The sequence below is a fragment of the Trachymyrmex cornetzi genome, unplaced genomic scaffold, assembly GCF_001594075.2.
Source record: "Trachymyrmex cornetzi isolate Tcor2-1 unplaced genomic scaffold, Tcor1.1 scaffold320, whole genome shotgun sequence".
Taxonomy (NCBI): Eukaryota; Metazoa; Arthropoda; class Insecta; order Hymenoptera; family Formicidae; genus Trachymyrmex; species Trachymyrmex cornetzi.
Window position 1 is genome coordinate 128,005 of NW_017297898.1, and position 24,646 is coordinate 152,650.

Genomic DNA, 24,646 nt, shown 5'->3' on the forward strand with positions numbered 1-24,646 from the left:
CTACAAAAATTTGTATCTCTAGATGTTCGTGATCGCGAATTTAGAATTTGAGTCCTGACTCTAGGTATCTGAAATTCGGATACATTATGACGAATAAAAATTCAGCAAACCATTCATAGTTTACAAATTGGAGATACAATTTTTTGTAGAAATCAAACCATTTTTCGAACTTGCGTCCGCCATATTGGATCCGCCATTTTGAATTTTGAAAATCCGATTTCAAATTTGGATTCAGCGACCTCAAAAACCATGATTTAACAAATTACAGTCGAATCGATGAAGTATAAACATGTTTTTTTTCAAATGCGCACATATGCGTCATGAGACGAAAATGGCACGACTTTTTTCTGCGCATATGTGCGTCACTGACACTCAAGGGGTTAATCTTGTTAACTATTGCGAAAATTGCAAAATGGTAGAGGACTTTTCTTCTCAGTTTAGCTCATTCTGCCCTTATGCGAAAGATTTATCATTATTTTCCAACACCCTGTATATATATGGATATATGTAGGGTAAGTGGTCCAACAATGAACCAAAAAATTTCAGAGGCTCGTATTTCGCTCAATTATTGAATTAAAGGTCTGAATTTTTGCATACAGTTTATGAATTTAGTTGACTACATACTGTAAATAATAACTTTTAAGTTATCCCTGAAGTTTAGTTACAATTTCGATTATTTTAAAAAACGGGAAATGGTTCATTGTGAACAAGGGGTGTTACACAATGAACCATGCTATTTTTAATAATGATTTACATGTTTTATACTGCGAATTGTTGGGATTATTTTAGTTTTGCTATATTTTAAAATGTTTATTTATAAAATAGATAATTATAAGGTGGTGAGGATTCACAAGACCGACCACCGCGTTTGTCTTTTGTTTTAAGTGAAAACGCGTCAAATAAATATATTTTTATTGAAATTTTAGGTGGGGAGAGGGGCTGTATTCTAAATAATTATTACAATGAATTATTATTTTGAAGGTTATCGTAAAAAAGGTTATGTGGTCTACAATACACCATGGTTCATTATTCACTACGTCAAAATGATTCATTGAAGACCACCTAGCCTTTTCCACGATAATCCTCTAAATAATGTGGTAAAATAATGTAATAGAAAAAGTTACTTACAGAATAATAAAGCCAAATGTGCACATAAAACTATTGCACAATGAAAAAAATTATAGATATAACAACAAAAACATAAAAAATACGAAAAACTTAAGAAAAAAATTTACTTTGCAACCCAAAATTCTTAAAATGTGACATTACATGGTCATTCTTGGTGCAACCCAGTCGACTGGGGAGCCGAGGAGGGGCTCAAATGCGAGTCGCTGCATGATAGCAGCACAATCTGATAATGTTGCATTTACGAAATATCGCAATGGTTCATAGTGTACTATTGGTTCACTGTTGGACTACCTACCCTATATATATATATACAGGGTATACAGTAAATTTTAACAAAGCGCTAGTGTGTTTTTAAGACTGTCTTAGGTACAATCTTAAGATATCCTAAGCCAATCAAGAACTGCATCTTAAGACATTACTGAAGACGGTTTTAAAATGAGAAGATTGAGAAATGATCGTCAATTCGATGTCGAACCGACAGTGATTATTAATACTAACCAAAGAATGCTTCAAAGCATTTGTAGCATTTGCATCATGCACTCGTAGCCTATCCTGCACTGTGATTTATCAAATTCGACATTGGCCGCGTTCAGCAGACTCATCTATTGCGGAGCAGATCCATGAGCACTCACTGTATTGTTATTGGTGTATTATTGGTGTATCCTTTTAGATAAATTAATAGCGAGCGCTCACGGATCCATTCCCCAACAGTTGAGTCTGCTGAATGCAATCATTGATTTCGACTTCAAAAATTATTCGAAATCAAGCTGATTTTGATATCAAAAATTGTTCGAAATCGAGCTAATTTTAATGTCGAAATTTTTTCGAAATCGAGCCCATCTGAATCTCAAAACGATGTTGGATTTCTATCTCTTTTCGATGATTATTTCGATATTATTTCTATATAATTTCGATTCATTATTTCTCACTGGGTATCACGCCTGAACGCGCAAATTTTAGACGGTATAATTAGTTAAATATTTATGATTCATTATACTTTAAATATTTATGATTCAAAAACTATTATATCATCGACACTTTAGTATTAGAATTTTCATCTTAAATTATCAGGATCTTTAAGTGTTGTTACGATCTTTACGTGGGACACTGTATAAAATATATATAACCAAGCAAAAATTTTATTTTAACAGCAGATATCTGATATATACAAAATCATAGTATTACGGTACATACAAAATTACAGCGTTATGTATAATACTAATCTGTATTTGCTAGATAATTTTTACCTGAATCAGAATTGAAGTCACTGTAATATTCTTCATCATAATTTTCATGGAAATTTTTTGTTGAATTAGAATTGTTAAAATCATTAATCGTATGATATGCGTCATCATTTTCATGATCATCTATCTGTTCATAATCACTGTCAGAATCAGAGTCCAACACATATCTTCTTGTCTTTTTATTTATGTTCGGATGGACATCAGGTGAAATGTCATCTTCACTATCTTTATGATTCCTGTACATAAATATTCATAAGAAAATGTTTATATCCATTAATTGATGTTTCAGTTAATTTTTTCAACTAATTTTAATTATTTCAGTTATAATAAACACGATATACAAGATGTAACTAAAAGACAAACTTTGAGGACGAGCTCCTCACCAAACAGAAAAAAAAATTGATATAAACATAGCAAATCCACTATTATTGAGATTATTAATAGGGCTCTGACACGATCTCTCGATCTCAATCCACTCGATTTTTATAGGGACGCTTAAAACTTCTTTAATTTATTCAGATCAACATTGAAGGTATGCTACTCCAACGCATCTTTGATGCTCGTGAAACTATTCGCAACGCTCGGGATTTTTGAAAGTGCGATAGTCCATGACCCATGCGTGTATTGAATCAAATGAGAGACACTTTGAACATTTGTTGCAATTAAAAATTGAAAATTAAATAATATTAAATAATAAAAAATATTACTTTGATATTTTCCATTAATAAACATTTGTTTAAGCTGTTATCTTGGTAACAGTGGGTTTGCGAATATACATATGTTCATAAACCTTCCTTTTTTCATATTTAATGGGGAATGCTCAAAGTTTGTCTCTTTATTTTAGTTACACCCTGTATATGACAAAAGTATGGAAAAAGATAAATTTATTTTGTGTTTTTACTTACAAAAAAACTTTGATAAATAAATCGGATACATTCTATCAAATAGTGGTATATTCAACTTCCGATTCCAACCGGACATAGATTATCCAGACAGAATGTTAAATTTTTTAAATGTAATATGTACTTTTTATTGCAAATTCGGATTACATACACAAAAAAAAGAAACTTTTACCACAAACATTTTTTCTGAATATGCCATTCACTGACCTTAAAATTATATAAATAAGTAATGAAAAAAAGAAAATAATTGTTGTTGGCATAACCCAGGCCCAATCACATATGTGTAATAATTACATGCACAATTATCATATGTAATTTTTGGGGGATTTTTTTATAAAAACCCCCCAAAAAAATTTCTTTCGTTTTTTAATGAATAGCGCGGGTAGTTTGGTAGCCAGTTGAGTGCATTTACTACAATCGCTTACTGAGCGCTCACAATCAGTGAACTCTTGTACTTGTTCGACCTATATTTTCAGATCTAAGGGAATATTTAAATACAAGAGCTCACTGATTAAAGCAGCGTCTATGATGAAATTTTAAGGTAAAACTTAAGCTTTAAACTCTAAACGGTAAGAAATTAACCAATTACAATAGAATGTGATAAGAATACTCTACTATAATACTTTATGATTGGTCTATTTCTTACGGTTTACAATTAGGGCTTAAAGTTTAAATTTTATGTCTTATATATAATCCGGATCTATAATAGATTTTTAAACCTTAAACCATAAGAAGTAGACGAAATAGTCAATTATTCTCCTAGCATTCGACTGCAATTGGTCAATTTCTTACGGCTTAAAGTTTGAAACACCTATTGTAGATTTAAACTAAAATCTCATTGTAGATGCCGCTTAAAACCGGACTGTACAAACTTTACTTTGACTTTAAATGAGATATAAAATTCTTTCCGTTTTAAAATCGAAAGAGAGACAGTTTTGAATCTCACTTAAAGTCAAAGTAACGTTTACTACGTTTAAACGGCACGCTTTACGTCGAAGTTATAACATCGATGTTATGAAACTAGCAAATCACAGTCATTCCATTCTTCAGAGGAATAGCTATGATTGGTCAATTTTATAACATCGATGTTATAACTTCGACGTAAAGCATGCCGTGTAACAGAAATCATAGATGCAATCGGACCTAAGAGTAAAAAAACTGATAATGTAACGCTAATTTTATGATTTATTAGCTTCGTAGATCTATGTATACATATTTAAAATTCAATGTAATACTCGTTTTTTTGTTAAACTTGTGATTTTAATGTATCGTATGAGTTTGATTATCAATAGAGATGATAACCATGTAGAGAAAAAAAAAGTAATTTTGCAGCATTATACATTATAGCATTACAAGTATACATTTATGCAGCACTTATATAATAAAAAACATAATTGTAATAATATACTATCCAAATATAAGATGTCCCGACCTTTTTTGCCAATCACTTTTGTGTAGATAGAGCGGACTAAACTGAGTCGAAAAGTCCTCTACCATTTTGCAATTTTCGCAATAGTTAACAAGATATTAATTACTAAAAATTGCCAAATATTGGCCTTGAATAACTTTTTACTCAAATATAAATACTATCAATTTTATAGAAAAACTACAAGAGACAACAATTATTTATTTTCTTCTCATAAAGTTCTGAGAATTTTTTCAGAATTTTTTATCAACTTTTTAGTACTGCATTTTCTTATTTTTACCAACATGAGAAAATACGGTATTAAAAAATTTTGAAAAAATTCTCCGAACTCTATGAGAAGAAAATAAATAATTTTTGTCTCTTGCAGTTTTTCTGTAAAGTTGATAGTATTTGAGTAAAAAATTATTCAATACCAATATTTTGCAATTTTTAGTAATTAATATCTTGTTAACTATTGCGAAAATTGTAAAATGGTAGTGGACTTTTCGACTCAGTTTAGTCCACTCTATCTACAGAAAAGTGATTGACAAAAAAGGTCGGGACACTCTGTATTTATATAATATAAGTTTATAATATATAATATATTTAATAATTATATTCATTTATATCAATTATTAATAATATCGTTCTTCGATTACTCTTGGACCACCGGGGGTGTCCTATTGATACACTATTAAAAAAACAAAAATTTGCTTTTGTTACATGTAATGGAAGCAAATTTCAAGCAGGTATATTAAAAATATTCAATGTTGTCAATGAAAACGAAATTGTAAGTATACTTAAATTTAACGTTTACTTAAATTTCATGCAAATCTACATAAAATTGAATGAAAAATGTACTAAACTTCGTAAAATTTTATGAAAAGTACACTAAATTCCATGTACATGTATACAAATATACTTTTCTGTTGCAGATACATTAAATTTAATTTAGTGTCATAAAATCGAATTTAATTTATGTAATTAAAAGTACATTAAATTTCATAACAGTGTATGTCACGAAAATTTACCCCATCAGTACTACCGTCTTTAATAGTACCCCATCGACGAATTCTCCTATTGTGTGTCGTCCTATACATGATGTAAGAAGCAAAGGCTGCGTTCCGTTTCACGCATAATGCGTCATTTATTCTTGTTATTCACCGAATGTTAAACAAGGATAAATGATGCATTATGCACATCATGCGTGAAACAGAATGCATCCTAGGAGAGTGAATTTTGGGCCGAAATTTGATTGATATTCCAATATGTCAGCGCTGGTATACGCAGGAAAGTGCATAGAGGGCAAAATTTGATTTGTTGTTTCCAGTATTGCTATCCCCATTATGCGCAATGGTACACATTTTTCGTTACAAAGAATAGAAATTGGACGATAGGAGACTCAATGTGAATAATTTTCATTTAATATTGATATCATAATATGTAGTAATCATATGTCAGTTATTTACAAATGATATTTTACTTTTTCATTTACTGAATAGAAAAAAAAAAACAGAAAATGCGAATAGCTATAACGCGAAAATTCAAGAAACGGAATCGGAAAAGTGGAATGGTGGGGGCAACCAGTCAGCATCGTTTCGAAAACTTCATACGCGTTATAGCTACTCGTATTTACTGTTTTTTCTTCTATTGTTCAGTAAATGAAAAAGTAAAATATCATTAATAATGTAAGAAGGGGTATCCCTTCTGAATAATACTTAAATGCTTGAATATATGTCAGGACCTTTTGATGACTACGTCTTGAAGACTTTTATTTTTATTTAAAATATTACAGATCGTAGGATTAATAGATTAAGTTCTTTATAAAGCTGTTGATTCCCTCGCCATTTTCATACGACAGTCCTTTCTTATTTTAACAAAACAAAACCAACTCTCAAAACATCCAACATTTACAGTGACAACTTATAGTAAGACATGTGTATAAACATAAGACATGTGTATTACCCTTAAGCATGAGACATGATGTCATTTCCCTATTGGAAATATAGGGAAATAACATCTTACAGCTCGGCCAGCCCTGACATAATGTTCGACTCGAACATTCATTCGAAATTACATAAAAAGTGCAAAGTGAGAACGTAAATACACAACACAACTCGAATGTAATTATCGAAGACAATTATTCTGAATTTACAGGTAAAGATACAGGTAGGGCCTTAATCCAAAGTTTCATTCTATCCGGAGAAAGGATCGAGTTGTAAGATCTAGAGGTTAAACTGTAGCCGGGAATATCTTGTACCACATAGCGATTCTTGTCTAAGATTTTTGTTACTTTGAAAGGACCTTTAAAGTCTGGTTTTAATTTTCTATTCTCTCCGGTTTTTGCAGTTGAATCTCTGATCATCACGAGATCTCCTGGTTTATAAACAGAAGGTTTACGATGATGCTTATCATAAATAGTCTTATTATAGGCCTTGATTTTTTCAGCAACATTCAATGCCAATTCCTTGCTTTTCTCTCTTTCCAAACTCGAATCCTTCTCAATTCCGGCTACTTTATTCAAGCATTTAACCAAATCGGAATCTGCATTATTACGCTGATCATATCCAAGGAGAAGCTTGGATGGAGAGGACTTCAACACTGAATGTAGCGTATTGTTAAATACGTATTGAACTGTATCAAGGCAAGACTCCCAATCATGATGTTCGTCCACAAGCTTTTTTAAACAGGCTTTTAAAAAGCGGTTAGATCTCTCAGCCAAACCATTGGCCCAGGGAGCAGCCACTGCAATCAATCTATGATTTATTTTTTTCTTGCTAAGAAAATCTGAAAACTCACAAGAGGTGAATGCAGAACCTCTATCGGACACAACCCTTTCAGGATCCCCAAGAATCTTAAACAAGGAGGATAAATGTTCAACAACTTCTTTAGTAGATGTTGTCCTTGTTGGAAAAAACCAAATGAACCTTGTGAAGGCATCAATAACTACCAAAATATGCTTTGATCCCCCACTCGACTCATTCAAAGGTCCAAAATGATCCATGTGTAACACCTGGAAAGGCTCAAAAGGTGTGTCCGTAATCTGCATCTCACCCTCACTTGATTTATAACCTGTATTAGAAGTTAAACAAGTAACACAATTATTAATATGATCATGAACACGTTTACGAAGTAAAGGAAACCAATAGTGCTCACTAAGCCCATGGACTACCTTTTCAAATCCGCAATGAGCCAAATCATTATGGTAAGCTCTAATTACATTCCCAACCATGGATTCAGGGATAGCAAATCTAGGTAAATCAGATCCCTTTCGATAAACCAAGCCCTGAATTAATTCGAATTTAGGATGATCAGAATATTCTAATTGTTCAGCGATTTCTTTTATTTTAGGATCTTGCAATTGTTTAAGCTCCAGTTCCCTTTCAAGAGGCAAAGACTCGACAAAGGCAGAAATTCTGCTCAGTGCATCAACATGTGCCATTCTATGACCAGCACGATGAGAAACTTTAAATCTGTAATTCTGTAGTCTAAGGGTCCACCTGGCAAACCTAGGATTCAGGTGGGCTTTATTGACCGCGTAAACAAGAGCGTGACAATCTGATACAACCGTGAATTCAATGCCGTAAAGGTAAATATGAAAACGCTCCACCGCTCTAACCACAGCCAACATTTCCAATTCAAAGCTGTGATACTTTGCTTCCGCAGAATTAGTAACCTGGCTGAAATAAGCGATGGGAGCCCACTTCTCAGAATCACGTTTCTGAAAGAGAATGGCAGCTAAGGCAATTGCACTCGCATCAGTGTGAAGCTCAGTTTCGGCATACGGATTATAAAGTCCAAGAACCGGATAAGATGTTAATTCTTTTTTTAAAATTAAAAATGCATTTGAGCACTCCTCATTAAAATCAAAGGAGACTGATTTTCGTAATAAATTATTCAAAGGACGAGCCTTGACTGCATAATCCTTAATAAATTTGCGAAAGAAATTCGTAAGGCCAAGAAATCGCTGGACTTGTACTGTATTTTTGGGTTGAGGAAAGTCTTTCACAGCCTTGGTATGTCGGTCACTTAGAGTAATGCCAGAAGCTGAGAGAGTATAACCTAAATACTCTATTTTTGTTTTAATAAAAAGACATTTTTTATAATTCAAAATAAAATTGTACTGTTTCAGCAACAAAAATACCTCCCTCAAAACAGAGAAGTTTTCCTCGACAGTGACAGACGGCACCAAAATATCATCTATGTACACCAAAACTTTGTCTTTTCGTATAAGAGGTTGAAAGATTTGAATCATCCTCTTTTGAAATTCGGCTGGAGCTTCACAATAACCGAAAGGAAGTTTTGTGTATTCAAATTGACCATCCGGGGTCGCAAATGCAAAATACTTCATATGTTCAGGATGAACATCAATTTGGTGAAAGCCATCTTTCAGATCTAGTAATGAGAAAACCTTTTTATTGCCAAGTCGAGAAAAACAATCCTCCATTAGAGGGAAAGGATATTTCTGTTTTACCACCCGTTCGTTTAAAGGACGTAAATCAACACAGAGACGCATCGAACCATTTTTCTTAATAACCGGTACGACTCTCGCACAATAGGGAGAGATACTAGGTTTTATGATACCTCTTTGTAGAAGATCATCTGTGATTTGACGAATCTGTGTTCTCTCAGCCCAAGCAAAACGTCTTGGTGAGTACGCGTAAATAGTATTGTCTTTAAGAGACACCGTAACAGCATATCCGTCATTAATTGGAGTAACATTCATGTTTTTAATTTCAAGAATTAACGATACTAATTTCGCATCAATTGCAGTCCCGAAATCCGTTACAAAATTCGATACATCTAAATCAGAAGAAATGTTAGATATTTCATCCACTTCGATAGAAGCAATTTCAGAAAAAAGTTGAAGCTTAGATGTTTTATTTCCAAAAGCTTCACAAACAATTATAATCTTATATGTTTGAAGGAAATCACGACCGAGAATCATGTCAACAAAAAGATCATCGTCCTCCAAAATATTAAAAGTAACCTTAAATGTTTTGTTTGGAAAAACAGCGAGTTGTAATACGGTTGAGATCTCTCCACGAACATTAATTGTGCTTTTATTAATAGCCTTAAAGGATCGTGACGGGATCCTCGTTTGTATAGATGAAATATCAACAAATCTTGATAAGACAGAAGGACGGAGAAAAGACACAGCGCTTCCAGTGTCAAGTAACGCATCTAAAGAGCAACTTAGATTATTCAAAGCGGTAACCTTAATTAAGTTATCGCCAATGCTCAAAGTTGATTCTGTGTCAATACACGCCACCAAAGAAGACTCGGACGACTGCGAAGATCGTGAAAACTTCGTTGGAGATAAGGGAGGAGAAGACTGCGTTGATGGAGGAGCCACCTCTTGAACTGTAGCAATAGAAGCAAGCTGGGAAGAGGATACGGGAGATGATTTGTACTGCTCCTTCTTCTTCAAACGAAAACAATCGTCTCGTGTATGTCCCTTAGAACGACAATAAACGCAGAAAACATCCTTAGCAGGTTCTGTTGTTAGACTGTCCTTTCCAGATTCTACAATTTCATTCTTAAGTTTAGTCTTGTCCGTGGATTTATTTACAAATGGTGGGGATTTATTGGAAGAATCTCCATATGCCAAGGTAAGAGAGTACATCCTGTCAAGGAATTGATCCAAATTCTCGGCTTGAATTAAAGATGCCATTCCTCTCAAAGAAGCGTTTCCAATTCCGGAAATAAGAAAATTAATGCTTTCCTTATCCGGGAGTCGAAGATTCTGCATAAGTTTTAATTTATGCATTGCATATTCCTGGAACGATTCCTTTGAAAAATTCCATTTACGATTATCAACTCTTTGAAAAATTACCTGATATGGAACTTCTCTTCGAAATCTCTTTGAAATGGCTTGTTTAAAACACAACCATGAATCATTAACTGAGCCAGAATATAAATCCAACCAATCTTTAGCGATTTTATTTAATTTATTACAGGCCGCTAAAAGTATTACCTCGTCAGAAACACCATGAATCCGCGAAACACGTTCTATCTTGTCAATCCATAATTCAATGTCCTCATCATCTTGACCAGAATAGCTTGGAAGCTGAGATGCCAAAAGATTGACTGCTTGAGCTACTGGTACTGAAGAAAGAATTGGACTTCGTTCACGAGTGATATTATTGGAAGAATCGCATGATGAACTCATAACTTGAGGAATCGTATTGTTTAATTGAACAGACGAGACCATTTGCGTGACTTGACGAATCAATTCATTCTGCTGCTTCATCATTTCTGTGAAAAAGCCAAACATTTGAGGCATCGAATGATCAGGAGCAGAAGAATAATTCCTTGGATTATTCGCATCATCCGCCTGATGATGAGTGCGTGACGTGGACGTCTCTGAGCTGCCGGAAACCGGTTGAAAATCCACCGCATCAACAAAATCATTATAAGGGCCATGATGCTCCAAATGGGACATTATTTGGTCGATTAAGCGCTCTCGAGTAGCCTGCGGCACGAGACCATAGCTGCGAACTTCTTTAATAAGATCCTCAATAGAAAGCGTATCCAAGCGACATCGATCCATAATAATCAAAGGCGTAATGTCACTAAGGAAAGAAATGGAAAAGGAAAAAAAAAACGCAGCGACTCGGAGCAGAAAGGCACGTCAAAGAGAGCAAGCTTCAGAAATTCTTGAAAATGGCTTTATATTCAGGTGAAGATAAAGCTTTATTTTTTGAGGCTTGAATCCGATTAATCCTCTTCGAATCCCACTTCTGAACTGTAAGAAGGGGTTTCCCTTCTGAATAATACTTAAATGCTTGAATATATGTCAGGACCTTTTGATGACTACGTCTTGAAGACTTTTATTTTTATTTAAAATATTACAGATCGTAGGATTAATAGATTAAGTTCTTTATAAAGCTGTTGATTCCCTCGCCATTTTCATACGACAGACCTTTCTTTATTTTAACAAAACAAAACCAACTCTCAAAACATCCAACATTTACAGTGACAACTTATAGTAAGACATGTGTATAAACATAAGACATGTGTATTACCCTTAAGCATGAGACATGATGTCATTTCCCTATTGGAAATATAGGGAAATAACATCTTACAATAAATAATTGACATGTGATTATTACATATTATGATATCATTGTTAAATGAATATTATTCACATTGAGTCTTCTATCGTCCAATGTCATTTCTATTCTTTGTAACGAAAAAATGTATCACAACGAATAAGGCAACCGCCGATCGCCAGGTGATTCTTTTGTTTCAAACATGTTATTTTTACATAGCCAGAAGTACGTCATTAGAATTTAGCCTCGATATCGACAATATACTAGCAAACACTGCCGTTTTTGTGAAAGTTCGCGTGATATCACAACAAACAAGGAAACCGCCGATCGTCGAGGTAATTTTTTTGTTTCAAACAAACGGATTATCTTCGCGTCACTATAGGCACGTCCGAATTTAGCCTTGATATCGATAATATACTGTTATATTATCGATATATAAAGACGGCCGGTTTTTATAGAAGTTCACGTGATTGTTAAAATTTATATATTTATATAGTTTTATCAATAGAATACTTACTTCTTCGGTGTGGTATCTTCGATAGAAATATCGGCATCATCCTCGATCTCTATGCTTTCGTCAACGATTATTTGTTTGTCCGGTTTGTCGTTTTCCCTTGAATTACTGATTTCGTCCTCGCTGTCGGAGATTATCACAGAATCGCCTTCGACTCGATAATTAGAAGAATTACGCCACTGCGTGAAGCTCCTTTCGCTCCTTTCCATTTCTTGAATCAAATCCGTAAGAAGTAAACGTGGTGATAAATAAGTAAAATATAATCCGTGTTCGTCTTATTTTCTTATTTCACCGATGAGACGATGAGACCGACCCGACAATCCCGACATCACGTATAAGAATGTTTTGGCAGTTACACGAACTTGCACGAACTCGCAACAGTCGCAACTCGCACGCGGAACAGTGGGCAACCGCATTTAAGAATCATTTTAAATCTGTTACCAACGACAGGACGACGACGTAGGTCGTCAGATGGTGCATTGACTACAACAAGTCAAGAACGTCTGTTTTCTGTGGCTGAACTAGTGTACACTTTTGGAACTTAAAGTGAGATAGATATTTGTTTAAAGCGAAAAAGAGAATTCTATAACAGTCTAGTACAGGAACAGAAAATAGACTAAAGGCCTGTTCTTTTTGGCTAAACTTTTGCACCAGTTTATCTTTCTTCCTTATAGCGTTTTCGGCCCGACCGGGTTTGCACCAACCTGGGTTGGATTAATGGCGTTTTGCGCTCTCCTATTGGTAGAGCGACATCGTACGACGCAAATCGGATGCAGTGTGAATCCAGCATTAGGCGTAAAAGCTTGTGTTCACGATGCTAGAAATCGGTCCGAGACCTCGGATGAAGAAAGAATTGACCATTCGCAATGGTCATGTGATCAAATTATTCAAATGTGATTTGTTAATTTTTTCCCTGTCCGAAATCTCGGACCGATTTCTAGCATCGTGGACACCGGGCTTAATTCCGAACGTAGCCCTGTATGCGTGTGTGTATATTTTTTTTAGGTTGTATGCGTTAAGATTATATATTGCAGGTCTATCAAAATATGTCAGAATTATAAATTAATCTAAGAAGTAGTGCTTAAATTCATTATGAAATAAGACATTGGTCCTGAGAATGGCAGCTTTAATAAAAAAACGAGTACTAGCTGAATTTAATCAGAGCCAGGCGGTAATATTATATTATATGTTCTTTTCTATTTATGAAGCATAGCTACTTAAATCATTATTTTAACAAATTACAAAATTTTTAATCAGATTGTTAATGAGCCTCCAATCAAACGGCTAAAGACTCTAAGGTTATTATCGACGTCTGGTGCGAAGAATGGTACTGACAGTAGCTCAGCATTAGCTTACATAGAATGTTTGGAGAAATGTAAAAGTGGAAATGATGCATTGCAATTGCTTGTTCGTATTTCGGATGCTATAGTGTATATAGCGCCAGAGGATGTTCCCATTGCTATAAAGAAATTAGCGGAGAGATTTGTTGTTGAAAATGAAATTGCAGTTAGAGCCAAGATTTTCTGGGTGTTCGCTGAATTAGGAGAAGTAACGCCTGACACTTTGGAAAAAGCAAAAATTGTGAATGAAACAGCTGAACTTTTAAGGAACGAGGAATCACACCGAGTAAAAAGTCAGGGATTAGCAACGTTGCTAAAGTTAGGAGATTATCAAAGGTGTACATACATGTTATTGTATCTCCTCTTTCTATTCTTTTCTTTAAGATGTAATTCTTATGCATATATATATTTGCCATTATAATTTAAATATTTACTTTAGTTAATAAAATAAAAACACTTTTTATTGATAAATTAATGAGAAGAAATATTTTTGTATCTTTAGAGCACTAGTATTGAAGATTGCACAGGAACATTTGCCTGACACTTGGCATGGTGTTCAAACGCGATGTCTTTCGATTATTGGACGTTATCTAACTGCAAACACCGCTGATGATATTTTAACATTAATTGGTAATTATGCCCGTTCTCAAGATCCACGGGTTCGTGCTCAAGCTTTCGAAACCATGGCAGAATTACATTCTCATAGAGGTTGTAGACTCCCTGCGAGTTTTTTCAAGGAAGCCTGTGCAGCTCTTGGCGATGATTATGAGATTGTACGCCGAGCTGTTCTTAAACTTATCTATCTTTTAGGCCGGGAGTATCCAGAAAAGTCAGTGTATATAAATATAAACATATTCTAAAAATAAAATCTTTCAACTAATTTTTTTTGCATGTTTCTTTTATATATTATAGTATCGTTGTTGGATCTGATGGAGAGGATGTGCGAATGGTAGACTGTGCCTTTTCACAAATTTGCAGTCTTATGGGTGATTTATCACCTCGTGTTAGAGCTTCAGCAATGTCCCTTTTGGGAACCATGAAAAGTGTGTCACGTCGCTACATAGAACAAGCCTTGGATAAAAAACAAAAAGTAGTTGAAGCAGACAGACCCGAAGTTGAAGAGAAAAGTGGATCTTGTGGAGCATTCATTCATGGTTTAGAAGATGAATTTTTAGAGGTATGAATTTATCACATTATGTAAATTGAGAAAATTTCCATAGAATATTTATTAAATCATCGAATCAAAAATTTATATTTCACATTTTTTCAAATTTATTATAGTTAAACTTAAAAACAGTTTAATTATATAATTGAACTTTTTTTTCTATGATCATTTCTCATATCGATTAAAAATAAATTTTATTTTAGGTAAGAACAGCAGCAGTTGAAGCACTCTGCACACTTTCGTTAGAACAACCAAGTATAGCTAGAATTTCATTGGACTTTATGGTGGACATGTTTAATGATGAAATTCAGGATGTCAGATTAAGAGCTATCGAATCTTTAAAGAAAATGTCATCAAGTGTAACTCTTCAAGAGGACCAATTGGAAACAATTTTAGGCGCTTTAGAAGACTTCTCGGGAGAAGTGAGAGAAGGCTTGCACGCTATGTTAGCTGCTAGTCATCTCGCTACTACAAATTGTCTTTACATGTGCGTTAATCGTTTGTTAGATAATTTATCTCGGTATCCTCAGGACAGGGAGAGTATCAGGAGTTGTTTAGCAGAATTAGGCGCATCACATCCGTACTTAACGTTACCTCTAGTACCACAACTTCTTGGCCGACATCCTTTCTTCGACACACCCGAGCCAGATGTGGATGAACCATCCTGTATCCTTTATATCAATTCTCGTCATGTAAAGTATTAAATTTTAAAGCTGCAGCGTCCTTAACTTTTTACAACAGATGCAAGTGTACTTGTTTTAATTTTCAACGCAGCATTACATTGTCCAAGTATGCACGCTCTATTTACAGAGCATGCTTCTAAACACTATCACTATTTGCGCGACACTATGCCGCATCTAGTTCCGCGATTACGACCAGCACTTACTAGTTCTGGAATCAAAATGGAAGATATGGATAATGAAGAGAACAGGGATAAACGTGGTCGAGAGTTCTTAGAGAAGATGGGAATTGGAATCGAAAATGCTAGACCAGGAGGAAGAGTTCATACGCAGCTTCTAGAAACTGCAGCTATCGATCTTGATCGTATGGCAGAGATGGATCATCACATGGAAGGTGCTGCACGTTTCACGGCCTTGTATATTCGATGCTTGCTGTTATTGAAGTCTGTCCTCAAAGAATGTTCTGTGTCTTCGACAACATCTATTTCGGCGAATCCAGTGCCGAATACTAACAACAATATTTTCGTTCTTCTTCAGCATACACAAAAGTATGTACCTTTAATATGTATTAAAGAAATCGTGTTTTGATATATAATACAATTTTGATTATAATAAAACAAATTAAATAAGAAGAAAGAATTATATAAGAAAAATAAATAAAATTATACTTATAATTTTTTAGATTACAACGTTTATTTAGTGGATTAGACGAAAATGATATTATATTGGCTAACGATATGTGGTTGAAAGCACTGGCTATAGAATTAGTTAGAGTGACCAAAAGTGCTACCGGCAGCGCATTACCACTGGCTCGTTATTTTCTATCTGAAGCAGATGCTTTACCTCAAGATACATCAAGGCTACCACCGTTCTCCAGGGCTCTAGTTCTACAAATACCCACTTTGGCGGACGTGAAACCGGGTTCCTTAACGCGGCTTTTGTTGCCAATGCTTTTAACGCCTGTAGTACAGGGGGAAGAACGATTACCGAGACCGTCAGCGACGACGCGCTTCTGTCGAGCACACATCGAGGAACCGAGAGGCGATGCCGATGCTGCACTAAAATTCACAGGTGGTCTTTTGCTGGGAATTCCCTTAAACGCCAAAATATTGAATTTACGCGATCCTTCTACTCTGCGAATAAAGCTGAGACATCCGGATCAACAAGTGCAATTACTGTTACCGCGACAGTCAGATCTCCGTATGCAACAGTCCAATCAGAAAGATTACAGATTGAGGACGACAGTTCTACTATCGCATCAAGTATGGATGGAGCCTTGTAATGTAGAAATCTCTCTAGCATTGCTATTACCTTCATCATCAATTTGCACACATCCACCTTTAGATGATCCATGCGTGATTGATTTGTGTAAACCTATCAAAGTGTCAATTGCACCGAAAGCCTTCAAAAGGGGCATATGATTACATTATTGTGTAATAATCATTTAATATTTTTTAATCATTTAATTTATATGTAGCTTTATAATAGATCAAGATTTAATATTTGATGCAGAGAATTAATTTGTTAATAAAACATGTAATTTAAACAAATTTGCCGATTTATATATGGAGAGAAATCATTGTGATATCATCATGAGGTAACAAGAGAGATCAGAATGTTTATTGCAAATAGCCTCTAGATAAGATTTTAATTATCTAAATGTCACTAAATACTGAACAACAGAGAATAGGATTATGAATGTTCTAAATAACTTGAAACAGTGGTCAAATAAAAAATCTAATTTTGTTTTTCAGTCTTGCTATATGATGCGCATAAACTAAAAGAATAAAAAATATGATAAAATATACAAATAATGTAATAGAGATATGGATATTCGCTAAAGAAAGAAATCGTAACTTTCATTCAGCATTCATTCATGTTTAACATGAGAGCTGGCGCGCTGCATTATGATTTTCACTCAAATTTAATTTATAATATCGATATCAGTTAATTTCTCGATTTAATTAAAAATACTTTATTATAAAATCTAGATCCGTTCTCATTTATTACAAGGTATAAGACATGATAGAACTTTTTTTTTTCATAAAAAGTACATCTTTCTGAATGTAAAACTGTATATACACGATTATAATTTGATAATTCTTCATTCAATAGAAATTTTCTGTTCTGCTATGACAGTTTGGAAAGTAATCTGCCGCAACACTATATTTTATTCATCTCCAACTGGAGAACGAACTGCCGCTGAAATAAAATGATTATTTATTATTTGCAAAAATTTTTGTATTTTTTTATTATTATTTTGACTTGATCAATTGAAAATTTATTGGTGTAAAAATTACTACATACGCAGTGAATGTTGGTTTCTCTGGTTCTGGATTCTTCTGAGCTAAACTACCGAAACTGAGACCACCTGATTGATTGGCTAAAGATTCGAAGGTACTGCTGCCTGTCACTTCTCCAAATACTTTTGGCATATTTTCCATTGTAGAGCCAGCTTGCATAGCAGATGGACTTCCAAATCCTATTTATAATATTTCTTTCTTATTATAAACAATAATACTCTTATTGCCTATTATACTTATATTTGTATAACCAACAGATACAGGATAATGTAATTATGCATTTGAACTGAAGTTGAAAGAACTATAAAATACATAGGAAAGATCTTTCATATTTTGTTCTTCAAAAGTAGGTATATAAATGATATATATTCGCATTTTGAGAATGTTATAATAATATCAACTATTTATTTACCTATGCTAGAAGACTCAAACGTAGGGGGTGAGCCAAAACCGCTACCTCCAAAAACGGGTTTCGATCCACCGAAGATGGGTGATGATCCGAACACTGGCTTGGCGCCAAAAGCGGGAGCTTGACCAAAAGCGGGTTGGCTGCCGAGTATAGGTTGCTGAATTGGAGACGTATTAGGTACAGTAGACCTGAAGACATTTGTGCTTGCAGGAGAACCACTAACTGCTGCCGGTGACGTGTTACTCGTCGCACCACCGAATGGAGAAGCAGGTGGATTTGTCGCTCCACCAAATATAATACCGGATTTCGAGGCACTGGTGTCAAATATAGATCCTGGTGAGGTTGTACCGAATCCTGTTGTGTTACCTCCGAAGATATTTCCACTTGGGGAAGTCGTCCCGAATATAGAATTCATGTTATTACCTCCAAATATAGAGGTGTTCGAGGAGGTAGCGGGCGTACTGGAGAATACGGAGCTCGGGGTATTGCCAAACGGCGTTGATGCAGGACTGATTATCGGCTTTCCAAAGATATTCGCCGTCGACGCGGGCGTCTGTACACCTGGGAACTGCGCGTTTGATACCGGAGACGCTATCGGGCTCTTACCGAACGCTGGCGTGATTGAAGTTGCTGTTGTCGTCACAGGCATACCGAAAGAGATTGTGCCTGCGGAGGTGACATTGGCAGAGCTGATCCCAAAACTTGCGGCTGGCATACTAGTGGTGGTGGTCTCACCGAACGTTGGTTTACTTAGAGAAGTCTGGAAAGGAGATACGGTGCTGCTCGCAGGCATCGCCGAAGAGCTGGTAGTAACACCCGCTGATGTGTTTGCAAATCCGCTAAATACCGACGTGGTAGTCGGCGTCAAGGTTGATGTCCCGAAATTAGATGTAATCGATGGGAAAGAAACTGCGCCGAAAGTAGTCGTAGCGGGCAGTGTGATCGCCTCTGATACTATCGCTGTATTTTTTATGATGGTCTGGCCACCAAATATTGATGCTGTGGCTAACGAAATCGGAACCTGGGCAGCTACAGTACCAAAAGTGGGTGTTTTCACTTCAGGCGTAGTGATTTTCTCGATGACGACCGAACTGGTGGATGGCATCTCCGTCATCGATCTACGAACAGCGTTCGCGTCTACAACGCTAATGGTAACTCCGCCAAGAGTCATAACGGATGTAACAATGGCAGTCGTCGCGGAAGTCTGTGCTGTAATAACAGGTGCAGCTGCAGCGAAGCTATTGGAAGTCGTGATCGCATTTACCTTTTCTTCCGCGCTGTTGCTTGAGTGATCAACCTGATGAAGAGTCAACGTGCTAGGTGATCCCAAGGATAAAGCCGATAGTTCTATCGGTGTTTGCATTGGTATTGTTTGAACTGTTATCGTAGGTTCTATAGTAGGAGTGTGGGGTATGGATTTCGAATAAGCGAAGGACATCATGTCCAGCGCAGTACCAGAGGACGAATTTTTTGCAACAGGCGGAATCATGTTAGGTGTAGCGAAACTGAACGTAACAGCAGCGTCCGTTTTTACAGCTGGCATCGCAGAGAGCGATGAAAGATTTCGTGGGATTCCCATACGAGTGGTTTCCGTTAATGGATATTCTGTTGATAACACGTCTTTTAACAATCCAGTCGAGAATAAAGCAGGTTCCGGAGCTTTAGGGATGCTATCGCTGCTCGCCAATTCCTTATTGTTCCTGACAGTCGCATCTATGAGAGATTTCGAAAAGAAACTATCTTGAGATTTCGGCGCCGACGTTCCAAACGTGATAGATGTTGGGAAGTTAACATTCAGATCCTGTTTTGGTTTAGATTGGGACACTGCGAGAGCTGCTGGCATGGCGGGCTTTTTGTCCACTTGCTTGGTAGAAATAACCGCACCGGAAAAAGAAACGGTCGTTGGAAGTAGCTTCTGTTGCGCCTTGTTTTGCGCAAGGATGCCATTCGTGTCGGATGAACCGATTCTCGCAACAATACTGTTCAACGAAGCAAGGGGACTTTGCGATTTCGACTGTTTCTCGATCGGTTGTTTGACAGTGATATTCTGTTTAACAATCGGCGGCTCGGGTTTGGTCTTAGTCTCATTGATCACAGGACTGAGAGACGCCAGGGAAGACAATGTAGCCTTCAAACGATCTTGAATTGGTGATGGACTGACTGGTTTAATAATTCTTGGAGATGATTCGTTGAGCAATGCCCTTAACTTGAGCTGCTTTTCATGTGTAAAACTCAGAGTTTTTGAAGCAATGGTTTTGCAACGGGCGTCTATAACATCGGTCTTTCCTCGAATAATCGAAGCTGGTGATTTTGGCGAACTCACATGCAGACTCGCCATTGAGCGATTAAGATTGGACACACCTCTAGCTGCCAATGAGCGATTGAGAGACTTCCACCGTCGCGAAATTTGCTCAATCTTCTCTTTTTCTTTTGCAATAATCTTATTATGCATTAGAAGATTCTGATACACGTACTCCAAATTGGGAATGTTCATCTTCGATTTTACGTGCGCCTTGTGATCCGACCATTCTAGATCCAAAATTTTACTAACTTGATTCAGTTGCGTTTGCGTGTAATAGTACCATCGTTGCAGATCTGCTATTTTGCTGTTTTCGCTGCAGTTTCTAGTGGTGATATCAACACTGGCCGCGTTCTTTGATTTAGTTTCTTCAACCCATGCAAATGACTGAAGCAACAAAGCCTTTAAATACGCTATATCGCTGGATAGACTGTTCGTCGTGTCCTTTAAATCTCTCAAAAACTGTTCTATGACGACGGACATCTCTCCAAGCTGTTTCTTTTCTAAGTCTGTACCGCATTCCCACACCTGTGGTTCCAGCCTATTTCGCAGTTCTTTCTCAAATAATGCCTGCTCCTGCATATAGGCTTGCATTCGTATGCTATCGTCTATACAAGCTTTCTGTTCCGCTACTTGTGGCGAGGTTGCTTCTTTGTCTACAACCGACTTGGTTTCTGTTTTTATAGGTTCTGACACTGGTTGTTCCTTAGGCATAATTGATTTTACAATCGTCTGCGGCACAGCTTTTTCTTCTTGCGGTTTCGGCTGTTCTGTTGGTTGCTCCACAGGTGGTTGAAAGAATCCTGCCGCCTTCAGAGAGTCACCAAATATATTTGTCATCGGAGTAGGCTTTGAGCGTTCCGGCACCATCTCTGGTTGTTTTGAACGAGGCGTGCTGGTAATAGCAGCATTCATAGTAAACGATATTTCTATAGGTGAAGTATTAGACTGTAATGGTGCTGGAGGCGTGATAATTTCCGTAGGAGGGATATTAATGGCAGGACAGTTGGATGCCAGATTGACCATGTGGAAGCTGCACAATTTCCCGGACGTTCCAAGAATATGTAAAACGGGAACCGGATATGGCAATGTTGAATCCGTGCCCCATGGTAACTTGGTAGTTGGAGACTTGTCCACAGCCAAACCCAAGGGATAAATTTCCGTAGTTCTCATCAGCGGCAATTGAGCCCTACCACTGTCAACTAATTGCCATTGATTCCAATTCGCGCCACCATCTGTAGTGCCTAGTACAGCTATTTCACTGCTGGTGCTACTACCCGCTATGATAAGTCCCCATTCCGGTACATGCTCAAAATAATAGCGTGGAACGCTGTCCTCTCCATCAGCTTCGGGAAAACCATATGTAATATCTTCATAACATGTAAAGATAGCATTTGTTTCTCCTTTTGGTGCGTCAACGATGAGAACATTTATATGCCGCTCATTGTTCAGATATGCCGCACAAAATTGATAATTGCTGAGCCATAGGATGTTAATCACTTCTCCTATGGATGGTGAAGGACCTTTGATAGTTCTAGCAACCTTCAAAGTATCTGGCTTTAGTTGTATAATGTCTCCATTCTTGCAGCCCACTGCTATTTGTTTGCCTTTCGGACTCCAGGCTGCGCATAAAGCCTGTGGCTCGTTCGACACTTCGGAAAGTACACATATTTTTGGTACACGATTTTCTTCTTCTATCTTCAGTTGAAAGCTACCAATAGTACAGTCACTAGTAACAGTGCAAAGCGTCGCAGGTACGGTAGGATTCCATCGTATGTCTGTTATATAGCTATCTAGCTTGTTCGATGGTGTTATTTCAAGCAGTAGGTTGAGATTCTGGAAATTAATGCCTTAATTAATAATACATATATAAATTTTGTATTTCTATAATACTGGATAAAACTTTGAGATGTGTTTTTAAGACTTCTGCAAAAATATGCTACGTGCATACATTTCTAGCTAGTGAATGGGCATCATATATCAATACTGTAGGCTTCAATGCTATGCCTATAGCAATATAATTATAATCACAATTAATTGCAATCTTTGATATAACGCCTGGTAATTGAAGTTCTATCTTCCATTCTGCACTGTTCTCCTCCGCTGGCTTTAAGACAGTAACTTTATCATCATGTCCTATGTAAAGTAGTCCTCGTTTCTTGTCAGCCACAAGAAGATTGCAAGCAGCAGGAGTATATGTAGGAGTCTTCAAGTCAAATATTTGAAACGTATTTGACTGTTTAAATAAAAATTCCTGAAAATAGGAGCAATAATAAATATCAAATCAAATATCAGGAAACATGATTTAATTCTTTTATATTAGAAAAAGCAATGCTTTTTCTTTGGCGAAATTGTATCTGATTGGTAGTTTTTAAACAAGAATAATTTAAAGTCAATAAATAAATGTTCAAAATTATACATAAATTAAGAATCGCTAGTATAAATGCACTGAATATTTATACTATTTTACTACTTCTTCCAAAGATTTTATAACATACATATTAATTATATTTTTTAAATATATGTTAAATACAATTTATTTGATAAGATAAAGTTAAAAAAACTATTGTTTAAACACAATTTGGCATGATTTCATGTATAAATATAAATTATAAAATTTAAAGAATACAGTTCTTGTGTTGAGAACAAATGTCGCATGAAACACAGTAAAAGTTACTCAATTATTTGTTCCATATTTGAGAGCTATTTTACATAAAAACAAATATATAGAATTTAACATAAAAAATTGTTTGTTTTACATTTAAAATCTTCTTTTAGACCATATAAAAAAGAGAGAGAGATGTCAAACAAATTGATGCATGATATATATATATATATATATATATATAATTTAATTGATCTACAATATCATACAAATACTTTAAAGGTCAACGTTACGAGCAAGATCGTATCTGTCGAATCTTTATAGAATTGTCGGAACGAGTGGTGTCCCGTGAGGAATCGAGTAAAAAAGACTTAAAATAAATTTTTTAAGTGATTGTGCAGCTTCCAAAGACGATTTTTAATACAACTTGTTCGCCGGTTATACCAACGATCTATTTAAATCACGCGTGCAATTCTTACTACTACAAAACATGCTATACCTGCACGTATATCGGATCCAGCGATGCCTTCATTCTTACGTACGGTATTTTGCAATTATTTTTCGTAAACAGTTTACAATGATTATCGAGAACGATCTCGTCCCACCTCGTCGATTGCTCGTCGATCGTACCTGATCGCACCTTAACCGAATTTCAACAGACGTATTAAAATCAGCACTGACGCCACTGACTTACAACTTGTATGATGTTCATTTGAATGTGGAGTCAGGGTCCTGGGCAGAGTTGCCAACTCTAAAGCCGGTATTCATAGGCTGCGTTCAGCAGACTCAAGTTTTGCAATCGTTTTGTGATTCTTCGCTGAGATAGGACTATACCTTTAAGGGGATGCTGGAGTGACGGTCGAAGTTAATCAAAGTCGATAGTACAGACTTTTTTACATTCCAAATTCGATAATAGTGACATCTTTCATTCATTTCTTATACTTATCTATATCGTTGTGTCTCGCTCAAACGCATTCATCTGTCCTTATCTGACATATTGCAACGCCATCTCTTAAAAAGAGATCAACTAAAATACTGCTCGGTTTCATGGCTTCACGTCAATTTTATTCGTAGTATACGAACGAAATTTTTGGCGACTCTTTTCTCTTATACCAAAGCCCCTACATCGTTTCTAAAAGCATAGGATTGTTCTTCAAGGTTTTCTGCAGGCTGCTGGCTACTTATTTTAAACGGGTAAAATCTGAAACTCTTATATGCAGCACATATTGTGACGAGTTGACTGCAGGAGCCGGTGACAAAACTACAATTTTTAATTTTCTTTCATTTTTCGCATTACATTGTAGCTGGCAGCCTGTGTTGTTGTCGATACTTTAATTGTGGAGAAGGACTTTTCAATCCATAAACACAATTAAGAGAAAAGAGTCTTTAAAAATTGATGGTAAAACAGGACACTCCAGCATCCCCTTAAATCTAAAAATATAATCCAATCAGCGCAACGAATTATAAAACTGTTGCAAAACTGCTGAATCTGCTGAACGCAGTCATAGGCCGGTATTCATAAGGTGCAGACACATGGAGCCGTCAAGCGTCAAGCAGCAGAAGCAGCAACCAATCAGCTGGACGATACTGGCAGGGG

The 24,646-nt window shown here is 36.0% G+C and overlaps 3 protein-coding genes and 1 long non-coding RNA gene across 5 annotated transcripts in view; 2 read left to right on the forward strand and 2 right to left on the reverse strand.

The window, feature by feature from the left end:
• The window catches only part of LOC108762760 (transcription termination factor 2), a 35,025-nt gene extending 22,324 nt beyond the window's left edge, over positions 1–12,701 (reverse strand). Inside the window, exons 1-2 of the mRNA XM_018509916.1 lie at positions 12,252–12,701; positions 2,376–2,608 (exon numbers count right to left, since the gene is read on the reverse strand). Coding sequence (XP_018365418.1) covers positions 2,376–2,608; positions 12,252–12,457 — 439 coding nt within the window. The 5' untranslated portion in view covers positions 12,458–12,701. The remainder of the gene's footprint in view (positions 1–2,375; positions 2,609–12,251) is intronic.
• On the forward strand, positions 8,353–10,285 carry LOC108762761 (uncharacterized). Its single transcript, XR_001940189.1, has 3 exons — positions 8,353–8,695; positions 8,812–9,329; positions 9,453–10,285. It is a non-coding gene; the product is annotated as an uncharacterized LOC108762761 (long non-coding RNA).
• Positions 12,702–13,272: 571 nt separating the features above from the next.
• IntS4 (integrator complex subunit 4) lies at positions 13,273–16,854 on the forward strand. 2 transcript variants are annotated; one of them, XM_018509862.1, is made up of 8 exons: positions 13,273–13,419; positions 13,506–13,924; positions 14,091–14,417; positions 14,501–14,765; positions 14,957–15,175; positions 15,284–15,419; positions 15,495–15,981; positions 16,116–16,854. In XM_018509862.1, the coding sequence occupies exons 1-8, from the start codon at positions 13,366–13,368 to the stop codon at positions 16,852–16,854; spliced, it is 2,646 nt and encodes an 881-aa protein (XP_018365364.1). In that variant the 5' UTR covers positions 13,273–13,365. The 2 variants fall into 2 exon arrangements, with proteins under 2 accessions (XP_018365364.1, XP_018365363.1); XM_018509861.1 differs by having other exon boundaries at positions 14,957–15,419.
• Positions 16,855–17,406: 552 nt separating this feature from the next.
• On the reverse strand, positions 17,407–23,754 carry Nup214 (nuclear pore complex protein Nup214). Its single transcript, XM_018509915.1, has 5 exons — positions 23,549–23,754; positions 22,396–22,698; positions 18,149–22,280; positions 17,741–17,915; positions 17,407–17,635 (listed from the first exon to the last, which is right to left on the reverse strand). The coding sequence occupies exons 1-5, from the start codon at positions 23,579–23,581 to the stop codon at positions 17,608–17,610; spliced, it is 4,671 nt and encodes a 1,556-aa protein (XP_018365417.1). The 5' UTR covers positions 23,582–23,754; the 3' UTR covers positions 17,407–17,607.
• Positions 23,755–24,646: the final 892 nt, after the last annotated feature.

Excerpts from the sequence above, each read along its gene's own strand:
- IntS4 (XM_018509861.1), top strand. The coding sequence starts at position 13,366 with ATGGCAGCTTTAATAAAAAAACGAGTACTAGCTGAATTTAATCAGAGC. Across the intron at positions 13,925-14,090 it reads AAGTTAGGAGATTATCAAAG|AGCACTAGTATTGAAGATTG; the intron begins GTGTACATACAT and ends TTGTATCTTTAG. Across the intron at positions 15,982-16,115 it reads CTTCTTCAGCATACACAAAA|ATTACAACGTTTATTTAGTG; the intron begins GTATGTACCTTT and ends ATAATTTTTTAG.
- Nup214 (XM_018509915.1), bottom strand. The coding sequence starts at position 23,581 with ATGAAGGCATCGCTGGATCCGATATACGTGCAG. Across the intron at positions 17,916-18,148 it reads GTTTGAGTCTTCTAGCATAG|GATTTGGAAGTCCATCTGCT; the intron begins GTAAATAAATAG and ends TATTATAAATAG. Across the intron at positions 17,636-17,740 it reads GAGAAACCAACATTCACTGC|CGGCAGTTCGTTCTCCAGTT; the intron begins GTATGTAGTAAT and ends ATTTTATTTCAG.